This window comes from Serinus canaria, chromosome 11, assembly GCF_022539315.1.
Source record: "Serinus canaria isolate serCan28SL12 chromosome 11, serCan2020, whole genome shotgun sequence".
NCBI lineage: Eukaryota > Metazoa > Chordata > Aves > Passeriformes > Fringillidae > Serinus > Serinus canaria.
This window is the reverse complement of record NC_066325.1, coordinates 5,204,120-5,229,565: the sequence shown is the minus strand read 5'-3', so window position 1 is coordinate 5,229,565 and position 25,446 is coordinate 5,204,120. Positions and strand designations below refer to the sequence as shown.

The following is a 25,446-nucleotide window of genomic DNA, read 5'->3' as shown; positions in this document are numbered from 1 at the left end:
GCTGATATCATGGAGCTGTTTATGCAGTGAGGGGAAGAAGGAGGAAGGGGAGATGTTTGGAGAGAAGGAGTTTGTCATCCCAGGTACCCTTTCCATGGGCTGTGGCCCCTCTCTCCTGAGGTGCTGAACACCTGCCTGCCTGTGGAAAGCAGGGAGTTCATTCCATGCTTTGCTGTGCTTGTGTGCATGGCTTTTGCTTTGCTATTAAACTGTCTTTATCTGAACCCAGGGCTTTTCAAGCTTTTACCCTCATGACTCCCTCCCTGGTCCCACTGGCAGTGAGTGAGTGAGAGGCTTTGAGGGGCTGGAGGCTGGATGGGGTTAAACCAGGACATGGCCTCTATTCCCCTAAGGTTGTCAGTGGAATATGTACCCCCCTCCACTGTGATTGCCACAGAAAAGTCCAAATATTGTGGAGAATCTGTTACATGTGGATAACCTGTTCTATTCTTTGATATACCAGTAAAAATTGTGTTTGGCTGTTTTTAAATTCTAACTTATGGTTTACCTTTATAGTATGAAGAGCAAACTACAAATAATGGGGAGAGAATCTTCAAACAAGGAGAGAAAATGTGTACTGAAGATGTGTGACATTAACTTTGTATGCACAAGATGCCTCAGCATGAAAACATACACTTTGATTAATTAAGTACGTTTTATGACTTTGAAGTCCTTAAAGTTTCAGCTACTTAGCAGCAACATTAATAATCCTAATTAAAATGATCCTCCTGCAACCATTTGACTTCTTTATTTACTTAAAAACAAACGCTATTACTTCCATAAATAAAAAATTCAAAATAGGCTCCCTAATTCATATCATAAACTTTATTTATTGGAATACTTCTAGTAAAGCAATAGAAAACAATCTTTTTCTAAATAATTTGTGATACACTTAAGTTGTAAATTATTGCTCTACCTAATTTCTCTCCAGGCACTTTTGTATTACTCACTGAAGGACTTTTGTGTGGTGAAAAGATGACCAACTTGCTTTGAATGGATTTGCTGGGACCTGATTTAAGAGGTGAAGGGCATGGGAGAGAGGTGACCTATAGACACCAGGCAGCTTTAGCCAGCAGTGATGTGTGTTCGTTGGCAATAAAAGCTGTTTTGCTTTACTTACATTGAGGGTTTAAGCAAAGGCCAAACTTCCAGCTGAGCTCAGGGTAAAGAGCTGCCATGGATATCCCAAACTTCCAGTCCTTTATATTTCTCCTTTGTGGAATTACTCAGTTTCCACGCTGGAAACTGATTTGCTTTTAACACACACTGTGACTTTATCCACTCAGTTGCTAAAAATTCCGATTTTTAGCTCTAATTCAATAAACCATTTCTAATTTTAGTTAATGCGTTGACTGAGTGTAAAATCCAGTAATATCAAGGTAATAAACCAGGGTTTATTGGTGGGTGCTATGCAATGCAAATATAAAATGGAAAAATTCCTTTTAGCATAGGAACAGATGTGTTTGGGAGGGAAGGAAAGCTGCCAAATGGACTGGACAGAACCATGCACTGAACCAGCTCTGCCTATCCAAGGCAGGGAGCCATGCACAGTCTATCTGGGAGAAGCTTCTGGATCTCCAGGTACCAACTGTGCAGCCAAGGCAAGAGGTGACCATCACTGTTCCAGGTCCAGTAGCCAAGTGTATTTGCAGGTGATTCCCTGCTGTACCTTCAGGTCAGAACAGCTTATCCATTCCTGTTGCAAAGTGTCATGCAGGAAATCTCTGTACTTTGGGCTCTACATAAACAAGAAAGTTTCCTGCACTATTTTTTTATTTTTACAGGTCCATATTATGAACAGTGAGACAGAGAATTCCTACCTTGAAAACTCCTGTTTTGATTGAATGGGTAGGTGTTTCCAAGGACCAAGCTGCTGGGGTCAATGACAATCTCTTTGTATATTCCTGCTGCTTTAGTAATCTCTCTCTTGCCACCTCCTTCATAAAGGCGAAGAGTAAATTCATTCTCATTTCTCTCCAGTGTGATGTGATGCCACTCACCATTATCAATGTGGTAGGAGGGAAGGCTCACAGAATAGTTTCCATCACCCAGATTGTATGAGACCACTAAGAGTCCTTTAACAACCTTGTGGATAATTAACAAATAGCAAGAAAGAAAAGAAAAGTCATTGCCTAGCATTTTGTATTGACCTGTAACTTCAATCTTAAAGCACTTTCTTAAATTTAGGGTATGTTTACACTGCACATTTTGGTGTAATACAAAAATACTGCAGGTGCTACTGAATTAGGCAACCTAAATGTAGTAGGAATATACTCACAGTAGTATCTAAGTCACCTTAGGAGTAATTTTACCCTGATCTCTCTTGCATAAATGTATGGGGTTCTTCTAATAGTTGAGAGTCTGGTGTATCACAGCTACAGTGACAGCTCAAACCAACATGGCTGAAGAAGTGATTTGTTCAGCGGTGGGTATAAAATGAGAAGGTTGTCACTCTGAGAGCATGACATCATTAGAACTGCCACAGGCACCTTGCTTGGCAGAGTCTGAACTACACAGAACTGGCCACATGGTTCAAAAGGACACCCTATTCATCCTATTCTGTATAGAACCTGTATTGATGTGGGCATCAAAGCCCAGTGGGATACCACAGCTGAGTGGTCAATATCTCGAGTAAAGGATCAGATGTATTGATCCATAAAACAAATCCCAGACTCTTGGTGCTCAGCATAAGACTTTTGTCCTGTTTCCATCCGCTAAGGGAGTGTTTCTCTGAGCTGTGTGTGGCTGTGGTGTCACTGTCAGTGTGAGTGGGAGCCCTCACCTGCAGGGTGATGTGCTCGTCCCTGGCCCGGGACAGCACGGTGGCGATGACGCCGTCGGGCTGCCGCGTGCGCACCAGGGCCTGCAGCAGCGTCCTGCGCGCAGACACACTGACAGGCAGCTGGTAGCGGATGTGGCTGCCTGCCTCAAACCTGTACTCCTTGGCCACTGCAAGGGAGAGACACCTTTAAACCATCTCCTGAGGAGAGGGAAACCTTGCTATTGCCCTTAATGTCATACTAACAGCTGAAAGTAGAAGGAAATAATTGCGATGCACAGCATGGATCTGTGAGACAATTTGTCCTTTGGGACATACTCCTGTACTTATTTCCACAGCTTCTCCAGTTACTCTCACACTTCATTTTCCCCTGTAAAGAGCTGTTCTCCCACCCAGCTTAATCCTGCTAATGCTTCTCCTTACAATGCTCACATAGGGTGACAGCAGGGAAGCAGTACCTCTGACCAGGAGAAGAGCCTGCAGACCAAGTACCACAATCAAATTTCACAACCTGCTATTTTATAATTGTCTTTCTGCTGCTCTCTCTGAGAGCTAAAAATCGTACTATTCCCAAAGCATAGATCCTTAAGCCAGCAGAGTCTCTTCCTGACACCAAAGAAGCAGTGATTTCTAATTCCAGTTGCATGGTTCTAATTCTTCACAGAAAGTGGTACTGGCACACTCATAGTTTTTAGGTTATTAGATATTTCTGAAAGTGTAAACAGATGCAAATCAAGCAACTGTAACAAAATAAAATGTGTTTTTCACACATTTTTTGTCATGCAGCCGTGTCATTATACAGTCATTGCACAAACACCCTAAGGTTTAAAGAAATGATCCTGTACTGAGAAAGCAGTTTCTCAAAGGGAATTAGAAAAGAAGTTGTTAACAATCACAGGCAACTACACTGCAACATGGCTTTACATAATGTAATGTAAAACCACCTCAACAATCATTACCTGCAAATATTTGAAGTTTCCTGTACAGTATAATTTAGCAGCCTACACTAATGAAACAGAAAAGCAGGGCTCACCTTTATCGCATCGATAGCCGTGGTAGCCTGGCAAACAGTGACACGCAAACGAGCCCCAGTCCCCAAGGCACCTCCCATGGGTACCACAGGAGGAAGATCCCATGGTCTCACAGCTCCCATCCGTCAGGGTGCAGCCAGGGAAGCTGTTCAGGGACTCTGCAGGAGACTGAAGGTCGTATACCTTCAAGAGACAATACATGACACAAAAATAGTATTTGAGAAACATATTTCATTTTTAAACAGAAATAGCTGCACCACTTCACTGTCTGCTTCTCATCTGCATTGCTTAAGTTACTAAGTTTGCTTTTTGACATTCAGGCTTCAGCTGATTTTATCAAGAGCATATTTTGCCTTTGAATAAAGTCAACTGACTACAAAAACAAAAACAAAAAAAACCCCCCTAATACTGCCTAACAAAGCAGACAGGTGGTATAAATATACCATTATACAATTGCCATTCACAAGTTCCCTGAATGCACAAAGAAGCTTGGAAAACAGCTGCATGAAACAGGGCATAAACAAACACAGTTCCTGCCTCATTAATACATCTCATTCTATTGAGAAATAACTTTTCTAGGTACTTATTCTAATTATTACAGAAAAACCCAGAATTTTCTTGAATTTTACACTGGTGCTTGTGGGCATTGAATACATTAATGGAACCAGAAGTTTCATGTGTAATACAAATCTCCCAAAAGTTGAATAAAGAAGCTTTCTTCTCTGCTAAAGCAAGCATTACTCTGCTCCTACCTGAGTATCCAAGATGAAATTGCGCAAGCAACCAGAAAAATGCTTGTGTAGTAATTGTGGGTAGGAGTATGGTATGGACTCTTTCACACCACCCAGCTGGAGAACATGGTTCACATTCAAATACCTTTAAAAATCATATCAATAATAAAAATATATGAGTATCTACCTTCAAACATAGGCAGATAAATAAATACACTGCTTTTCCAAATAACACTAGCTTTATAACATAACAGTAGAATGCAACTACTTTATCTTCTCTCTCTGAAATAAAGCCCTTTAAAATAAAGGGTATTTTTTTAAACATGACAGTGAAACCTGCTGGAAGTTCAACTGCAGGACACTATTACGTTTTGGGTATGTTTGCATTCAAGTCAGAAACAGCTGCGATATTCTAGACACCATATTCTTTTTCAAGTGCTCTGTGTGTACACAGACATCCTATGCTGTAGGAATACTATAACAAAGGCTGTTCTGTGTATGACAAAACTCAGAAATCTAAAAATTGGATCCAGGTGGTTTAAAATGCATGGTGAATATGTCCAAGCTCTGCACTGTCTCCCAATCATCTATCCAAGTCAAAGAACTTCATGCATTTTACTCCTCATACTTTCTTTTTCCCAGAGTTATCAAGTAATTTCTTTGGTTTTTACTTGTCCTTATATTTTTCCCTTTCTTTGTGCTCCTTTCATGACAGGAGAGCTCCATGCAGCTGTGGACAAGGCTTGATCCCAGTGCTCATCAGAATGCTTGCTTGGACTATCTATTCCACAGCTGAAGTATCTTTGTTAGTACAAAGGTTTCCCTAAAATATAACCTGAATATTTCTCACTGTAACCGTAGGCCCTGTACAGAAGAGATTGTCTAAATCCTCTTTGTACCATTCTTTTATACACACTGAGACTTATCTCTCTCCTTAGTTTTCCTTCTTTCTGTTAACTGACTTCAATTCCTTCATTCTTGATTCTTACTCTCAAGGTGAGCTAATCAGTCATTGCTCTTCTCTGGACTGTACCCAGCTGCTCCTTGTCCACCCTGCACTGTGGGGCACCAACTGCACCCAGGATTCTGATGTCAACTGGCCTAAATTTATGAGGTTTTAAGGAGCAGGCTCACAGTGATTTGACAAACAGAGAAAAGTCCTGTGGATGGAGGGTGGGGCACGGGGCCCACACAAGCTCCAGTAATAGCCACAGAGTTTTGGGGTTGCCAGTTAGTACTGCCACAGTACTCAGTGGAGGACTGGTTCCTTAATTTTTTTTAGTTCTTTGAGGTCCAGGCTTGGTCTAGAAGGCCTAAGAAAAGAGGAAATGCTTTTTTTGCTCCTAGCCATCAATAATTCAGCTTCAGTCTAACAGGTCAAATGTTCACAGGCCCTAGAATGAAGTGCCCATCAGGGAACCTCCAGGAATGTACCTTGCTCCCCGTGGAACAGAGCCCAGGACTTCACAGTCTGTGCGATCTTCGGTGGACAGCCAGCGGCCAACGCCTTCGATCTCGGAGAGCACGGCGGCGCTGCACCGGTCCAGAGTGAAGCTGACAGCCTGCACAACACACACCTGAGCTGGCCCTGCTGCACCCAGCCTCAGCTTCTACTTCCTGCAACTATCATCCCAAAAGGGCCGGGGTGTTCCCTGCTCTGTTCATCTTGCAATAACCAGTAGAGCCAAAATGGAACCACTCAGCAGAAGTAGGAACTTCTCAACTTTATTTGTGCTTCTGAGAATTTTAACCACATACACAAGACCTGTAACTGCATTTGCAAGTAAATAAACATCTATTTTTTGTTCATAAGTAATGGACACAGTGGCCACATTCTACATGTGCTGCAGCAGAGCTCAGAAAAGGTAAAGATAACAGAATATGGATTACAACATCAGTGGATGTGGAATTCACAATGAGGTTGTCCCAAAATTTTTATTACTCATCAAAACTACAGAAGCAGTTAGGACAATACCTACTGTCTGGTCTTTATTGAAAGGCTGTTCTTTCCACCCTACTGTATCTGCACAGGGAAATATTTTTAGAAATATTAATATTCTGATGTGAAAAAAATAATCCAGTAGCTGACCTGACCATTGGTTCTGACTTCCAGTCGATGCCACTTCTTGTCTGCTACATTCAGGTGACTTGGAAACTGCAGCACCACAGAACCTGAGCCATGGCTCATCTTCAGCACAGGAACACCACTAGACAGCTCTAATACAACAAGAACAAGAAATTAAACTCAGCTACAAAATGTCACTTTTGGTATCTCAGCAGTTATTGACTGTACTGATTTAACGGTTATAGCTAGTCACATACAGGGAGGTCACTACAGAAAAAACTAGAATTATACCCTATGTCTTCTATTAAGCAGAAGTACTCATTCAGTATATTATTTACTTATACACTTTAGATTATTCCACTTCTCTGTCAAAACACTGAAACTAATTCCTGAGAAGCAATCTGTAATTTTATGATGCTCTACAACAATTAATATATGCAGGTTTCTTATTCCCCATCTTCTACTCAAATTTACAAGTAACTGCAAAGCAAGGCTAAAAAAGAGGTAAATTATTAACTATTCAACCACATTACCTTTCAATTAATCAGGAGAATATAAAATGCCAACCATACTGTTCATCTTGTGTGTTAATTCACAAAAAATAAACAGCAGTAACCTTTTAAATATGCGTCAACATAAAGCACTGAGTTCTACTTGTAGATGAATCTTCCCACAATGGCAGGTGGGGCTGGATTCACCCATCACATCATTGCCAGTTAAAAAAAACTGCAAAATTGCCCCAAGACCAAAGGGAGTTTAAGTGGATTTCTTTGCTCACCAAACTAGATAAGAATGACATGCAACTAACACTGCACTACTCATGTAATACCTATCTTCAAAGCACCTAAATTCCTTTATAGCACTACAGTTTTTCTTGTCAGGTCAGTTTTTTTATTTCTATATCAATCTGTTTTGCTTTCCCCTTCATTTCTACAACTCTGTGATGAACCCAAAGCCAAAGGTGCAGGCTACAAAAATAGACATCAAAGACTTGTTAGGAAATACTTCAAAATGTTTTTACACCACAAAATAAATTACTTGATTAAGTGGAAAGACAGAATCCATAGTCTGATTGTTACACTGGTCACAAACAATCCATTCCCAAAAGACATCTAATATTTCCACACCCTTTTGCAGAAGTACCTATTGCAATGAAGTTTTCTGTGCTCCCAGGTTCTGGATTTGATAAAGGGCCACTATACAGTAAAAGTCCATCTGGAACCACAGTAATAAACTCTAGAGAGAGTGAGCTTTCAGAACAAGGTCTGATGGGACGAAACCATGCATAACCATTTCCATGGAAACTGTGCTTAGTCTGCTGGCAGTCTGGTCCATGAAAGGAAGCAGGACAAAGACATCTGAAAGACCATAAACAAAAGAAATAGTCAAAATTCCCCCATGTTCATCTTTTTTTTTTGGTTTTACATGCAGCAAATGCAGAACTTAAATCACAGTTAAAAAATCAGCAAAACAAAGATTTTAGTGGAATCTTAGGTGTGTTTGGCAATTATTAAAATGCTCCAAGAGTATACAGTATCTTTGTTCCTTATACTAACTCCCTTAAAAAAAAAAAAGTATTTTTGAAGCCAAGTTTTAGAGAACAACAAACTTTTTTCCTAAATAACACAGAACATCAAACATCAATTCATTACAGAGTAAACTTTGGGAGGTTAATTCCTAGCTGGAATTCATTTCACTAAGGGAATACTGCTGCATGCCAGGTGATGCTATAATAAAGCAAGTTTACAATCTAATGCTTTTTAGCCTCCTTATTACCCATTGTTTGAACTATAATTCACTCCTACATCCCTGCTGCTACCATTGATACTCACTTTTATCATTACTCTGCTGGAAAAGAGAAAAAAAACAGGGCACACATACCTTCATCCTGAATTTAGATGGTCTTAACAAATGACAAGTGTTAATTATGTGTTCCCCAGGGTTTTCTTTGTTGCTCATGCACTTTTTGGGACCACAGCCCTACCAGGGCCATCAGGAAGCCCCTGTTGCCTTGGGGTACACCCCAATGCACATGTGGGGCTTTTTTGCTTCTCCTCCAGTCAGAAGTACATTTATGATTATTTCAGGCAGGTACCCTGTAAGCACCACTCAACACCTTAAAAGCAGAGGGCAGAAATACTGTGCAGAGCAGGTTTGCTCACCTGTAGCCGTTCAGGGTGTCGACACAAAGGCCCCCGTTGAGGCAGGGGCTGTGGCTGTACGAGGAGCAGGGCTGGTGCAGGCGATCGCGCGCGGAGCAGGAGCAGAGCCCGAGGCTGGAGGTGCTCAGGGACACGAAGGACACGCTCCCCGTGTCCATCACTGTGGGGATGTCACTCACACTCAGGTGGTTTGTACAGCCCTCAGTGCAGTTGGCACTCCTGCACTCGTCTACATCGATCTGGGAAATGTTCAGTTGCAGAGCTGACTGCATCTAAGAGAAAAGACAGCACTGCTGTTATCCTAATGAAGGCTTTTACCTCAATTCTGAAAAATCAAAGCCATCAGAGACTTTATGCAGTGTTTAGTTTCTTGAGCATTACTTAGTAACATTCCTGTTTGTATAGGCAAGAAAAATAATTTGAAAAATTCAGGAAACATTTCATTAAAAAATTACAGCAGCAACATTTCCTAAAAACTTAATCACTGACACGATTGAGTGTGAACGTGTTGAATCTGTACTGGTCTAATAACATTATTTCCAAGACCATTATTAGACCATCTGTACTGGTCTAATAACATTACTTCCAAGGACCAAAGGTCTGAGAGCAGTGACATTCTTCAGAGCTGTAGCATCTGCATCATACCTCTCTGCACTTCAACCTCAATAGGAATGTTTCAGCTCAAGCCAGGATAAATCCTTCCTCAGCAATAACACCCAGATATTATTCCTTACATTCTCTCACACAAAAGGATACAGACACAGCAAAATGCAGAGCTGAGCTGCTTTCAACAATCATGTCCACAGATAGTGACCTGACAAGACAACTTTGTAGCAACTTGGACTTACTCTAATGATTTGTACCCCATAAATTTACATTTCATGTCAAGTTGTCTGCAACAAAACACAGTCAGTTCAGCATACTGGATACTGTATCCTAAAATACAATTATCTTTGCTAGTTCTCTGGTTTTATTGTTAATTTGGCTTGCACGTGAAAGCCCAAGTACCAAATAAAAGGAGCCTCAGTGTAACCACAGGTCTGGTAATGTAGGAATAGTGACTCTGAGACCACAACTTCCATTCCAAATGGAGCAAGGAAACACTGGGAGGGGGGAGGAGGGAGGGAGGGAGGGAGGGAGGGAGGGAGGAGGGAGGAGGGCGGAGGGAGGGGGAGGGAGGGAGGGAGGGAGGGAGGGAGGGAGGAGGGAGAGAGGGAGGGAGAGAGGGAGAGAGGGGGAGGGAGGGAGGGAGGGAGGGAGGGAGCTGCTCACAGTGTGAGGCCAGAACAGAGCTGCCATTAGTCCTGGCTTTTTGTCCTTCAGCCTGCACTCCTAAATTATCACAGTTTGTTCCTTCCACTTATTTGGGAATTTTGAACAGGTGTCTGTTTTAAAGCTTCAGAATTTGATCTGTATTTGGTGATTCAAACACACTGAAATGTGTATTTAGTACCCAAACCTGAGTTTGGGTGAGTGAGGCAAAAAGACCTCACTGCTCTCACAGTGGTACACAAATGAATGAGGTATGTAAATGTAAAACTAACAACACTGGAGCTTTAAAGTGGAGGGTTTTTTCCCAAATGGCAAAACATATGACAAATATCTTAAAAATAAGCTTTGAAAAGATCAAAACAAATACATAAATAATAAAGTGCTCCTATTTTTCTCTCATTTGTGTAGTCATCTCAGTTCACCACTGTAAGAACTTTGATCTTTATAATCCTTTGTCTCTATATTCTCAAATATCATAACATGCATTGATGCCCTGCCTCCAAAGGCACAGGGTATACTTTGTAATGACATGATGCATCCAGTCAATGCAGGTCTGTGTCTGCTGCCCACGTTTATCACCATCACTGGAGAGTCTGTAATGCACATTTAGACATCCATGTAATACTGTTATTGAAAAACTGCATAAAAACAACCCTGGCTCCTTTAAAGTATTAGGATGGATTATTTTTCTGCTAAATAAAAATTGCTGTTGTAAAACTATATCCCCAGGAGGTAATGCAGACATATTATTTATGTAGAAATTCAATGAATAATTCCAGTGCTAATTACTTATTTTCTATATTTATAGGTTTACACATAGAAAAACTACAGGAGGAATTCTTCAGCTATGATTGGTTTTCTGTAAACTATTGGTGATTACTCACTAGAGCTATTCATTAAATATTGAAAGGTGGTATATAATTAACAAAAACATATTTTTTCATTAAAATACGTGAAGCAATCCCCTTGTTACCACTTTGATGAATTCAGGTGTCATGTATTATGGCAGAGAATATTTGAAATCTATACGATTTTCTATCTTATTGTAGCAGTAATTCAATAAATATGCAAAAGAAGCAATCAGTCCCCTTCATGAATACTTTCTGTCTCTGGCATTCCCTATTTGGTCACTCTGAAGGATCTCATAATCCACAGAGCCATTCAAGATACACCAAGAAGGAGGCAGGTAGTAAGTTAAGACAGCCCTGTTTGGTTCCCAGACTCAGGCAGACTCCACCATATTCACACAAATTAAAAGTGCTGTTTTCTCTTCAGAAAAATCATCCATATGATGTACCATATAATAAACCCAAATATGGCCAGGGCAAGTGAAAAGCTGAACAGTGTCACTTTATCTTTGTGCAGGGCTACAGAAAAATCCAGCTGCGGCCAAGACAGACTGTGTCTGTAACTGAGTCAGAGATCAGGACAGTTAGGGAACACCAGGAAGGGGAGGAAAACATCTTCCAGCCAAAAAAATATTCCCCCTGACCTAGTAAAAGAAGCTGGGGGAGGGTGTCACTTTGTATTTGAAGCTGTCCTTTGGTGAGATAAATGCAACCACAGGATTGGTCGTCTCCATCTCATTTACCTGTTGCAACTGTTCCCTAAGCCACACATTCCTTCCAGCAGGACTTTTCCTCTAAGTGTCACCTCTTTGTACTGCAGAATTTCTCCATCAAGCCTCCACTCTAAGTGTCTAAACACAAGCTGATGTGGGGATTTGGGGATGACACAATGAAACACTGACTGGAGAAAACACAGTATCTACCATGACCCATTTTTCTGCAGCCCTCCAGTGACTATTCATTGAACCAGAAGTTAGTACAACCACACCATACCAGTATGTATGGCACAAAAAAGAAGGGAGAAAGCTTGAATTAAACATTTGTTTTTGTCCTGAGTGAAGCAATAAAACCCTTATCTGTAGATGCAGTGTGGTTTTCCACTGAGGTTTGGGATGTACACCCTCCAAACTCAGTGTTTGGCCGAGTTCCACAGGTGAGAACCAACCTCAGTTTTGAACGCTGCCATCTCTGCATGCAGTTTCTCAGGTCTGTAATAGGCCGAGCCAGCACGGACTGCAAATCTCACATCTGTGTGTTTTCCATCCCTGCCCATCACACTGAAGACAATCACATCACTCAGCTTTGCAGGTAAAAGCTTTGCAAGGAACTCCTTGAACTCGCCATGTCTTGTTTTGCCATGTTCATCTCTCCTTATGAACTCCTCTGCTGTAACACCTGGTCAGGGGATTCAAAAATAGATAAACCTGAACACCTGGGAGCTCACAGGTTAGCTTCTCAATTTATTTCTTATTTAACAATACGGAAACATACCAGAAAGTAGCCTACAGTGATAAGCAAATCAAGTATTGATGTAATAATACCTACACCACGTAAACATTCAGTTAGAGAAGCAGCTGATCTAAACTCCCACCAGCAAATAAAACCAACCTGAGAAACGCACAGTGGCTGAGTTTTGTATGGCTTCATTGTCCAGGTCTCTGACATGGATTTGTACTGTTGATATAACATCAGGACAAACTCCATCAGAAACTCTAACTCTTAAGTTGTATATTCCCTGAGGAGTGTTATCCACCATCAGCAAAGACCCAGTCCTCTGATTTAATCTGAAAGATCTAGACAGAAACCTTCAATTAGGAAATCTTAACAAATCAAAGTTGAGGGTTCACTTGATTCATTAACACCATTCAGAAGGCCTTACATGTTACTGTGAAGGTTATAGGGCCAAAACTTATGGGAATTAGCCAACAACCTCAGAAAGGCAGATCAGCCACCTTAACTGAGAAATTACAATCTGCAGATCTTAAAAAGAGATGTTTCTGCCACTCAGCCTTTCCCAGATTTGAACAAAAGCAATGTGCAGTTGAGCCAGGTGGTTCAGCACAGTCACCATGGGCAAGCCTCTGAGATCAGTAAAAGGGGTAAAAACAAACCCACACTGATCATTCCAGGTTCTCACACCTATATCTGGAACAGGGTAAGTCTGTATAAAATCTCTCACAGCATCTTCATTGGACACCTCAAAGGGCCAGTAATCAGCAATTATGGAGATATTCCATGACCATTATTATGGAACAGTGACCTCTTAGCATGGAAACAGGCCCAGGGGCTGCTGATGGACAGAAAATCTTTAATTCTGGGCTACATAAAGCTTTTAAACTTTTATTCATAGCACAGACTAAAATGCACTTTCACATCCATTTTTCCCTTTCAGACAGCATACAGTTATGCCAAAAACCATCTCACTTTATGATATGAACAAATAATATCTAAGTAGGAATTAAGGGCCCAATTCAACATTTCAATTAACAGAAAAAAACCTCCACTAATCTGAGTCATGGTTTTCACATGCAATTGTAAATTTAGCCATCAAAGGAGAGCACCAAATTCCCTTCCACTTTTGATGAAATTACTCCATTCTTTGCTTTTAAATTGAGGATTTGTATTCCATCAACCCTAACATCTGAAAGCAAGCGTTAGGACCCTGTCTACTTTTAAATTGGAGCTTACAGAATGCACATTCTAAAGTAAATTAACTATGACTAAAAATCAACATCATGGTGTGATCCTGCATTGTCTTGGAAAAAATATTTAATGCAATAATGTCTTAATACCTAGTAACCCAAGTAAAAAAGAAAAAGAGTATTCGAAAGGAACATCCCTTAATACACTCAATAACCCTGGCTTTATGCACATCCTGAACACAGAGAAATACATGGGGAGAAAATAATTACAGAAGCATAAATATTAGTCATTTTGACAGAAATACAATCCTCACTTGAGCAGTTTTCCTTCAGAGAGAAATGTTTTATTGTCCCAGTCATCCTGATCTGGTGCAAACACTTCCCCAAGCACTGTTGTTGACCATTTTCCTGTTGAGATAAATTATAATAAATCTGCATTTAATTTTTGCTTTTCAGTGCACTTTATATTCTGTGACATTCATTACTGCATTTATTATTTTCAGACTCCTGCTCAATTTAGTGATGGTTATCATCCAAGAGTCTTAAAACAATGCATAGCCTGTCATATGATTTCTGCCAGTTCTGGCAATGTGAGCACAGTGGAGACGCCACATGAAAGAAGAAAAGCTGGAAATAGCATAAAACAACACCAGAATCATACATAAATACAACTCTCTAAAAAACTCTGACAAAAGAAAAATTAAAAATCACCACATCAGGAGTTAATTCCAAATGTTTCATTGCTACTCTATTATTTTGAAGAGCACACAAAGTAGGACCCAGCAAAAGAGGGAGACCATCTTATGGGGTACAGCTGGGAGAGGAGGACATGCTGGGAAAAGGAAAAGGACAGGAAGACACCAAGCTGGGCCAGGTCTTTGTGATTTTTGCAGGCCCTTGGAGGCTGGCACAGAAGTGGAATATCCAATCAATTTTTCTAAAACACCAAGAGGAACAAATCCAGGGAAGGAGACTTTCGAAATCCACAGTCCAAGTTCAGCAACATGGGAGATTTTTAAGGTTCAAATCTGGAGCCAAGCCAACCTGGATGCTTCATTCTCTCATTTCTACAGTTTGATCTGGTCACATCTTTTTTGTTATTTAGGCATACTAAACTCAGAAATTGCAACTGCAAAATTCATTCTGTAGGTGAACATTCATTAATGGAAAATAGGTTTTATGGGTTTATAAAGATAGTGCTTTTTCTGCAAGTTCAATATATACCTGTTTGCAGCTAACTGTTCTTTGGTAGATAATCTTTTACACACTAAGGTCTGAGTTTAACAAATGTATTTCATTTACTCCACTTTACTTAGTCGTTTACAGAACAAGAACTGCAGTTTTGAAGTATGTAAACCATTAAAGAAATAGATTAACAGACTGCAAGAAATAAATTAAGTGTAAAACTTTGTTATTTCATGAATCTGATCTAACATCCAGAATCTGATCTCACATCCAGCTAGCACTTACCTCTGTAACTGTACACATAGACCTCCTTGTGGCCAGACTCATGGCAGTTGTCGTTCTCATCACCAACTGTTATAGTCAGGGTGCTTGTGGAGCTCAGAACTGGAATCCCACTATCTGTTATAACTATTGGCAGGTGAAACACCTTCTGCTTTTCTCTGTCAAAGGACCTCAGTGCTGTTATGGTTGCTGTGTTATTTCTGTTGTCAGTAAGAGAAAAGTCCAAGGAATTTTGATATTCTGGTGGCAATGAAAAGGTAAAGGGTGGCCCGTTTTCCTCAGTGTCCGGATCAAACGCATGAAGCAGCTTTGAGGTATGGTTCATATGCACTATTTCAGGCTTCAATGTATTTTCCCAAACTACAGGCATGTATGGTGCTTCAAACCTTGGTCCATTGTCATTAATATCAAGCAAGTCAATTAAAACTGTAACACTTCCAGTGCGGGCAGGCGTCCCCTGATCTGCAGCTTGTACAATTAAAGCGTATTTCTGAATGGCTTCACGATCAAGGGCACTTGCCACAACCACGTGACCAAACTGGTCTACCACAAACTGTCTCAAAGGGTCTGAATCCGACTTTATAGAATAGATAATCTTCCCATTCAAATCAGAGTCCTTGTCTGTAGCCCTCACTGTGGTTACTGTAGTGCCTACAGGCACATCTTCAAATACAGGGTTTGTCTGAATAAACTGAGAAAGGAAAGCTGGGCTGTGGTCATTTGAGTCTTCAACTTCAATCAGGCATACTGCAACACTAGAAAAATCCAGATCTTCCACAGTAATAGTAAGATTAAACTGTCTTTCCCGGGCATTCTCAAAATCCAACTTTTTTTTCAGTCGAACAGTGCCACATTGCCATTCTTTGTCATTCTCAATATAGAACTTCTCATCTGGGTCTCCCCCAATGATACTGAACATTAAGTCTGCATTTTCCCCAACGTCTGCATCTGTAGCACACACCTGCAGGACTTCTGAGTCAATGGCACTGTTCTCAGGAATTGCTGCCTGCCACAGCTTCTTTGTGAATTTGGGAACATTATCATTGACATCTGCAACCCAGACAGTGGCAGTGCCAGTTCCTGTTAGCCCTCCTCCATCTCTTGCTTCAACAGTAAGGAAGTAACTTTCAGTCCTCTCCCTGTCTAGCAGTCCCCCTGCCACGTGGATGGTCCCAGTACTGGGATTGATATTAAACATGTCAGTACCAAACTCATTCTTCACATTCTCTGTTATCCTGTATGTCAGGACAGCATTCACACCAACGTTTGGGTCATCACGATCCACTGCAGCCATTTCCATGACTAAGGTGTCTGCAGGAGAGTTTTCAAAGACATTCCCATTGCAGTCATCAGGCATGCAGGTGAACGTGGGTGCATTGTCGTTTACATCCCACACGTTGATGATCACATCAGCAAAGCCTGTCAGTCCTCCTCCACCTTCATCAGTGGCCAACACAATGAACCTCCACAGGGCTCTCTCTTCCCGGTCCAGCTTCTTGTGGGAGTAAATGCTGCCTGTTTTCTCATCTATTGTGAAAATGTCACCTGCACCATACCCATGCAAGGAGTATCTCAAATCTCCTCCATCAACACCACTATCAGGATCACTGGCCATAACCTACAATAGTTTTGAAAAAAACCCAAACATAGAAAGCATGAAATGCACAGTGATTTCATCACATCCTATATGCTGGTCCAGTCTAAAGGAGTTCAAACAAAAGCATATGACATGGTAAGAACATGTGCATGCCAGGGAACAGCAAATCCAGGGATGATTCAGGGAGGGCAAATATGCATTTTTAACAATGTTAACAATTTAAGTACTAAAATAATATTATATTCTTCATATTCATACAGGTAATTTAAATATTACATTCTGATAGCTACTTTAAATTGTCTATTATTTGCTTTTCAGGATTAACAAATCCTGTTTATCCTACTTACTATCCCTGTATTTTTTTTCACAAAAGTCCATTTCTTCTCTTCAGTGATAAAAAAAACTTAGTCAAAATAAACATCATTAATATCTATGTGCTGAGTTATTTTTAACATAATTGTACCACAGTAATCTGTGCTCTTTCATTGAAGCATTATAACCTGTGGAACTGCATACACTACCTGAAGTACGAAGACTGGCAATGAATCCAGTTCCTCAATTATACTTCCATAGTATTCATTGATGGAAAAAACTGGAGCCTCATCATTTTTGTTCATGATGTTGATGATGACAACTGCATAATCCTCCCACTTCCCATCAGAGGCCAACAAGTGGATCTCATACATTTTTGTTTCTTCATAGTCCAGTGGCTGGGCAATGAAAATGGCTCCTGTTTCTGGATCTACATCCAGCACCCCTCCTGTGTTTCCAGCTGTGATCTGATAGCGTAGCTTAGCATTTGTTCCTGTCAATTACCAACAGTGTCAGAAAACACACATTTCTTGAAGTAGACTGATGGTGAGATGAAGTACAAATCACTCAATAACTGACTAGTGGTATTATTTTTATTTTATCATTTCTTTGGTCTTGTAAAACATGCAGCTATGTCAGATAACTTAGCAGCATTTTCAGTTCTGTGTCCAACTGTAGCTTGTCTCTACAAAATGTGTCTATGCAATCAAGTAATAATTCTGTTTTAACTTTATTTAGAAGGGCAGAAATGAAGTGGCATATATCCATAGCCATATATCACACCAGGTCCCCTGTCTAACACTATGGAGCAAATTTACAGGCAGCCTAAGTCCCAAACTAAAAGTACCTTGAGTAAGTAAACCCTTCTGCAGTACATCTTAACCACATTTGCCTCAGCCTCCTACAGAGTGGGAGGAATCCAGTGCAGTCAAGATTACCTTGCATTTCACAAAGACACAGAGAACAGTCCTTGGGACTTGCGCAACAACAAAAAAGGCAGTGTTTCACTATACAGTGAAGCTGAATTAGCAGTGCTCCAGGGTCAAAAGATGGAAGCATTTACTGATCTCTCTCTCTTTTATAAGCATTGGTTATGTACTTTTACATGGTTATGGGCCGAATTTCTGGCTGATTTTTGGATAAAACAGTGTAGCTAAAATTCATCCTGTGCATTTAGGAAGTCTAGATTCAAATGAAACATACAAACAAACAAAGCAAACACAAACTATACTGCCCATCATACAGAAAGCAAATGAATCTCACTGAAATCAGGTCTGACTTATTCTAGTTAACCAGGACATTTTTACTGGCACTCATTTGTAAGAAAATGATCTGATCTATAAAAAATTTGTATCTGCGGGCGCAGAAATTATCTCCTATCATCCCACATTACTGCATGCCTCCTGAAATAAGAGATTGTGCCTCACAGCTCACAGTTATGAACTGACGTTCATGCCTGAGCAGTGCATACTTAAAGAAGTTTTAAAATCTGGGGACAGAAAGACATTTCCCTTTCTCACACCACCAACTATGCCTTGGAGCGCTGAGATCAATGAAACTGATTAATATTTTGGACAGAGCTGTGGGGATTGCAGTGCTTTACCTTCATCTTCATCGTTAGCACTGACAGTAAGGATGGTGGATCCCACATCCTGGTCCTCGTCCACGCTCACCTCGTAGACGCTCTGCGCGAAGACGGGCTGGTTGTCGTTCACGTCGCTGACGGACACGCGCACGTACGCCGTGTCTGCAGAGACAAGGAGCCACACATTCAGGCCCCGGCTGTGCACTTGTGTCAGCTGCAATCCCCTCACCTGTCTGCCTGCACGCTCAATGGGGACAAATATGCAGACAATACAGGAACAAACCCTTAGGGCTGCGGACAGCCTATATACCAACATTACTCAAAAGCACTTGGGGATCAAATACATGTCCATTGTTTAACCATACTACATGACATACTACATCAATACATCATTGTTTAAACACATATTACATGAATAATTGAGTCATTGATGTCTAATATGACAGTTGTACAGTGTTTAGTCATAATTTTTTGTCCTGAAGCTACAAAATTTTAACTTTTAATTAAAGCAGAGCGATCAATTGAGAAAAGGATTTTCTATCTTACATATTCCTGCTTCAAAATTACTTTTAACTGAATACCATACATATGCAGAGCTTTGAGAAACACTTGCCCTGCCCAAAGATTTGCATGCTACAGATAACAGGCACATCTTTACCAGCTAGTCAGTACTCTCTAAACTCTAAATATGAAGGCCTATAGGTTTTATTTCAGAACAAAAAACTTGCTTGATCATCATGTAAAGTTTATCTTCCAGCTCTGATGCAAGTGTTGCACAGCTAAACAGTAAAAAAGCCACCACAAAATCAGAACAGCAGGCACTCTTCCACAAGACATGAAAAACAAAGGAAATTACCATTTAATCTTGTATTTCAGAGTTTCTGTTTTCGGACACAATCCAAGTAATATCACACTTACCACAGCCATCTGTCTCTTACCAGAGTTTGGCTTCCCATGCTTTCCAGGTCGAGCTGATTCAGAGCCATCCACTGACTTGACTTCCAGAAGGTAGGAGCCCTTCTCCTCTCTGTCAAACACTGAGGTGGTGTAAATGGAGCCTGTCTGGGGGTCCAAGCGGAAACAGGTGTAGTCTCTGCCACTGTCATGTAACAGGGAGTAAGTTATCTACAGGATTGAAAAGAAGTTGTTAATATATACTTTCCTGTTGTTGAATAGTTCACAACTAGAATAGTGCTTAAAGAGAGGAAGAACTGTCCCATGTCCAAGTACTTGATCAGGCCAAGGAAACTGGGTAAAACTGCAGCTTCAGCAATCTGGTCTAAAGCCAATTAACTTCCTTGACTGCTGATCTGTAAAGGAAAATAATTTGTCTAATCAGCTCCTGATTTCACTAGCATGTGTTGGTACAGTGCTCGTGCTGCAGCACTAAAGCTCAGCTAAAGATCCCAAGTACTTCTACAACATCCACAGGAGAGCTCCATTTGAACCTGCTCAGGATCACAGACCATCTTCTACCCTCTATTATCTGCATGGTTGTGTGATTTGAGTTTGCACTCTTCTTCGAAAGATGTATCTATTTTTGTACCTATTCCTTGCTGATTAAACAAATCAGCAAGGAATACATCCTCTTTGCATGTTAACTTGCCAAATTTTGTAAGGACTCAGTTTGCAGTACTGCCAATGATTTCCAACTCTCAGAAGCTTTTAAAATAGCTTTTCTTCCATCCATTTATCCAATCTCATTTTAGGTCTATTTAGAACTCTCCACACAAAGGAAATCTACAGCAAGCATTTCAACTAAGCTACAGGCTGTGTAAATATTTCCTCTTTGCTGTCTGCCTCACACCTACTAGTTTTAGTTGCATTTTTCACCTGGCAACACTGAGAAGCATGTAATTAACTACTTTATTTCATTCTACATTTCCTTCTTAGTCATCCCTTTTCTAGGTTGAAGATTTCCAGACTATTTAGCCATTAGTCCTGCAGAAGTCATTCCACAGCTTTCAGCAGGGGAGATGAAGGTGCCCACTTTCTTACCTCACCATGCTGACCAAGGTCGAGGTCAGTGGCAGACACCTGAGTGACAAATGTCCCCGCATCAGCTCCCTCTGTTACTGAGGCTTCATAAATGGATGAAGTGAAGAATGGGACATTGTCATTGACATCTAGAACATCAAAAAGAGCACACAGAGAGAAGACTAAAAAACTTTAAAGGGAAATAGTGCAGGATTATAGTGTGCCATCACTGAGCAGCTCACACACCTGTGACATTAACATGGACCGTGGTGAATGCTGCCAGAGGAACTGCAGCCACGTTCTGTGCTCTCACCCGCAGCTGAAAGCTCTTTGTTGTTTCATAATCCAGGGGCTCAGCTATCAGGATTGAAGCAGAGCCATCATGTCTGTTTGGAGTCAGGTAGAAACGCACTGGCATGTTGGTCTCTGGGACAAGCCCCTCTTCCAGGTTGTAAGTGACACGGGGATCTCCAAGGGGAGAAGTTGCTTTGATTGTCTGCACAGTTCAAAAAGTGTGTGTAATCAACCCTTCTGCAAGTACAGCAACATTTCTAAAAGCTTTTGTGTTTTCATTCTCCCAGATACTCAGCTACAAAACACGAAACTCTTATAAAAGCTCACTGTTTAGGCAAATAAACAATGTTCAGTTCCTCTGAAGTCTGAGAGCTAGAGACAGACAAACAACCTTACCAAAATCGAGGCATCCCGTGTCATATTCTCTGGAATAACAACCTCATAGCTGTCTCTTTCCCACTGTGGAGGCTGGTTTTTTGCACTGGTTACAGTTACAGCAAGTTCAACTTTACTGCTCCTGTTGCCTCCATCAGTAGCAGTAATCTCTCGAATTATAGATGACTTCTGAACAGTAAAAAAGGTTTCATTACAGAAGGTTTTGAGCAGGCCCCCAAAATAAATTAATATATACAATTAAAGGTACACTTAACCTTCACAGAAGAAAAAGATCTGAAGATGAACTCAAAATATGAACTAGGTATAAATTTGATGAAAAATTCTATTTATCTAAGAGATTTGGAAGATTTTGCTATATGTCTCAATAAACCTAAGCAAATGTCACACAAAATTTAAAACCAAACAGAACCAAAAAACCCACTTTGTGAAGGCCCTGGGCTCTTAAGTTTACCTATTAACAGTTCTTGTTATTAGGTCTGTAGGGTTCTTAGATTCATTAAGGAAAATACACTAAATACATCTTCATCAAACTTTTGTGTGTCAGTTATTTAGAAGTTCAATTTCAGTATTGAAAGTATCTATTTAAAGACTGACATCTACAACAATAGTTCAGTTTTAAAACCTGAAAATATCCAACTGCTTGTGTAGGTATTTAGAAAAAGAACTGATCAATTGTAGATAACTAAATGAATTATGCTTTCACCTTCCTGAGGGACAGCTGAGCTCAATGCACCACAACTGACATATGTCAATTTGGGAATCTATATCAGGACCAAAATTTCACACTTGTTCCCACTCAAGTTTGTGTCTTGACTCATTGTCTATAAAGACAATGAAGTCCTACACCTGTGTTCTTGCTCCTCTGCTTCTGATCTCAGCCCTCCAGCCCTTGGAATCAGCATGCCAGGGCCAGGGAAATGGGAAGAGCAGGTCTGAGAGGCAGTGCCATGGCTGCTGCTTCCCAGCTGAAAGCAGGGCTTGCTCATATGCAATTCACAGTCCATGAACCCAGCAGCTAAAAGCCTTAGGCTCATGTTTAATTTAAATAAATGTACTGATCCTTCAACCTGAGGGGTAACCCAAACTCATGACCTCAGTCCCTCCTATGATATATTGAAATACTCAGCTTAAAAAGGAAAGCAAGCACCATACCTGAGATATGGGCTGGTTCACAAACACCCAGCCTGTGGTAGGATTAATCTGTAAATAATTTGGTTCATCACTTGCTATGGAATATGTAATGGCAGCATTTGAGCTGTAGTCATCATCACGGGCTGCAACACGCAGGAAGCTGGTCCCAACTCTTGTGTCCTCTCTAAGGAAATCTAATGGAAGGAAAGATATTTCAAATTGACTATTGATTTGCTAAACTACCACAGACATTTTAGTAAGTCATAAAGAAATAACTGCCATACATTATTACTCTGGTATAATTTTCTCTTCCTTGTAACAATAGCCACACATACTGAGTATTTTAAAGGGCTGCTATCACTCCAGAGCTGCAGATCATAACTGAACTTCATATTACCCTATTCATAACCTGGAATTCTTATTTCTTATAAGATACTTCTTTTAACTGTATTTTAACCCAGAGAATAATTGCTCTGTATGAACGACATGGCTATTGTTTCAAGGAAGTTTCCCATAAGGCAGGCCTATGATCCAAGGCTGTACATGTTACATAACACTTATTACAGTGAGTAACAGCTCTGCAATAAACAAGCAAAGTGCATCTCTGGATGCATCAAATTTGTCACATGTTCTACTGCCAGGATAGGCAAAAACCCAAAAATCTGAGACATGGGGTACGCTCACACTCAGGGCACTGAAACTCTATCCAATGACTCTCAATTACATTCATAGTGGGTGTTTTCAAATCTGGGGTCATTGTCATTTTGGTCCAGGATGACAATATTGATCTGACATATTCCAATGAGTGGCTCCGCTGCCTGATCTGTTGCTGTCACAGTGATGGGATATTCCCTCTGCTTTTCTCGATCAAATACCTGAACAGTTGTCAGAACTCCTGAAAACAAATTAAACATCAAAGAGTTAAAATTCTGTGCATCTGGCAATATTTTTCAAGCAGATGTTTATTTTTCTGTCAATACATTGAGATACAATGCAGTAGGTTTAAGTACACTTAAAACATCAGCTTCAGGTTCAAGGATCCAGCCCTGAGATTTAACAATTGCAACAGCTGACATTTTACTGCTCAGACAGACGCAAACTTTAGTTACACTTACATCTACACACAAGAGGATTTTGAATTAGAATGGAAGTGTAATTTAAGTTTAGAAAATGGAGGTAAGTACAAGCTAAGAGAATGAGTTTCTCAAAAAATTATTTATTTTGAAGAGCAGAAAGTACAGGGTAAAGGAATGTTTCATATCTTTTATCCTCCAGAAATTCAGCCTGAACTTAGTTTTGGCCTTCTAAGATTTAGTTCCTTGGCCGTTTGTAAGACTGCTGTCATTTGGATAAATCATTTATATGCCATTACTAATAATGGCATATAAGTGATTTGCAAGATAATGTACACTTAAAATAGGTTTGTTTGGGTTTTTAAATCCAGTTACAAGAGCACATAAGTAACTTCATAAAGCAGAACTTTCACGTTTCAAGGAAAACATCAGTTTTAGTTCAGTACTAGACATGTATGAAACTTTGTTTCATGGAAGACTTGCTCATGCAGTTAATACAGTTTATATTTGGTCTGCAGTCACAACACTAAATGAAAAAGCATGAAGTCTGATTTTATCTAAGCCTTTTCTCCAACAGTGTCACGAGGTGGTTTCTCTATACCATTATCAGCACTGACATTTGCTTTACCTGTGTCAGGGTGAATGCTAAATGCTGGCAGGACACCATCTCTGTGCATCAAGCCATATTTCACTATTCCATTGGCCCCTTCATCAGCATCAGTGGCTTCAACCTGCAGAACAACAGTCCCTGAAGGCTGATTTTCCAGGACAGAAGCGTGTTCCCGATAATACTGGCACTAAGAGAGGGGAGGAAAAGAAAGAAAGAACAATTTAAAACAGAAAATTCAAGGACTTCCCTTGCCATTTGATTTAAAGGTATACTAGCAGAAGGAAAAAAGAATTATTTAGCTACACTTGCATTGCCATGCTGAGCTGTTAAAGCTTTATCTTACCATGATTAATTTAAATTTCCCTTGCTATTTTGTGGTAATACAAACAACACAGAACATGAGGTCACTGAGTATCTCCAGCTAATGCAAATATTTGGAGAAAAAAATTAAAGTTGCTTTCAAATGCAAGTATTTTTCTATATTAGCAAAGGTCTAATAAAAAAGAGGGCATACACTTGCCCAAACCACAGAATTGTTTTCATAAAAAAGGGATTTCTACACAAAGTAATTTTGTCAAGGAGAGGCTACTGAGAATTTCTCAGACTGACATGAATAGTTGCTGACTTTTCAAAATATGCAACATTGCTCATCAGCATCTGAGCCATGAATACCACACCTGAAATTTTTAGACAACAGATATTTAATATGAAATAACATTCTGAAACCAAATTCAAGCACTGATTTTTTTACAGTACTTCCCTATCTAAGCTAAAACACTCATTCTTCTGTCTTTCATTAGTTGCAGACACACAATCATCAAAGGAAACCTAAGTAATTTAGAGAGGTGTTCTGGAGTACTGTGGAACAAGCCCACTGCACAGACAGCTATCCCTGTGGATTGCTGCTCACATGGGGTCTCCAGAAGTGTCTCACTTGGCCTCACCCTCTGAAATGCCAGAGATGAGGTGAGCCTCAGGGAACAGACAGGAGCTCACAGGAGCTGTTTTGCTACAAGAGCAGAACAAACCCTGAAAGCCTTAGGGAGGGATGGAAAAGGAGGAGAAGACAGGACCCAGAGGAAAGCAGAGCACCTCCTGACCAGCTCATCTGCTGCACACCTGCAGTGCCAACAGTGCTAAAACATTTTTACAGAGTCCAGTGCAAATGCCAGAGGCTCATATATTTACCTTCTGAAAGACAGGTTTGTTATTGTTGACATCATCAATTTTCACAACAACCTGGGCAGTACTTGTGAGAGGATGGGGCCCTCCAGAGGCATTATCATCAGTAGCTGTGACATTCAGAACATATTCTGTCCCCTGCAGCTCAGGAAATGGGCTTGCACGAAGTCTAACTAGCCCTGTAAAAACAACAGGTTGTGGGGTTTTGCTGCATTAACCCATTCCCATTATTCTTCTCACTAGTAAGCATGACATCAAAGCATTCTGGCTTTCCTATTCACCAATAAAGCAT

The 25,446-nt window shown here is 40.4% G+C and overlaps 1 protein-coding gene across 1 annotated transcript in view; it reads right to left on the bottom strand.

The window, feature by feature from the left end:
* LOC103816792 (neural-cadherin-like) overlaps positions 1–25,446 on the bottom strand; it is a 61,297-nt gene that overhangs the window by 8,451 nt on the left and 27,400 nt on the right. The window contains exons 8-29 of the mRNA XM_050979047.1: positions 25,161–25,333; positions 23,991–24,159; positions 23,014–23,184; positions 22,311–22,483; positions 21,159–21,326; positions 20,715–20,964; positions 20,490–20,617; positions 19,430–19,616; positions 18,510–18,653; positions 17,116–17,399; positions 15,001–16,615; positions 13,845–13,938; positions 12,497–12,681; positions 12,054–12,283; positions 8,769–9,040; positions 7,750–7,964; positions 6,631–6,758; positions 5,976–6,103; positions 4,563–4,686; positions 3,813–3,993; positions 2,783–2,949; positions 1,821–2,085 (exon numbers count right to left, since the gene is read on the bottom strand). Coding sequence (XP_050835004.1) covers positions 1,821–2,085; positions 2,783–2,949; positions 3,813–3,993; positions 4,563–4,686; positions 5,976–6,103; positions 6,631–6,758; positions 7,750–7,964; positions 8,769–9,040; positions 12,054–12,283; positions 12,497–12,681; positions 13,845–13,938; positions 15,001–16,615; positions 17,116–17,399; positions 18,510–18,653; positions 19,430–19,616; positions 20,490–20,617; positions 20,715–20,964; positions 21,159–21,326; positions 22,311–22,483; positions 23,014–23,184; positions 23,991–24,159; positions 25,161–25,333 — 5,451 coding nt within the window. The remainder of the gene's footprint in view (positions 1–1,820; positions 2,086–2,782; positions 2,950–3,812; positions 3,994–4,562; positions 4,687–5,975; positions 6,104–6,630; positions 6,759–7,749; positions 7,965–8,768; positions 9,041–12,053; positions 12,284–12,496; positions 12,682–13,844; positions 13,939–15,000; positions 16,616–17,115; positions 17,400–18,509; positions 18,654–19,429; positions 19,617–20,489; positions 20,618–20,714; positions 20,965–21,158; positions 21,327–22,310; positions 22,484–23,013; positions 23,185–23,990; positions 24,160–25,160; positions 25,334–25,446) is intronic.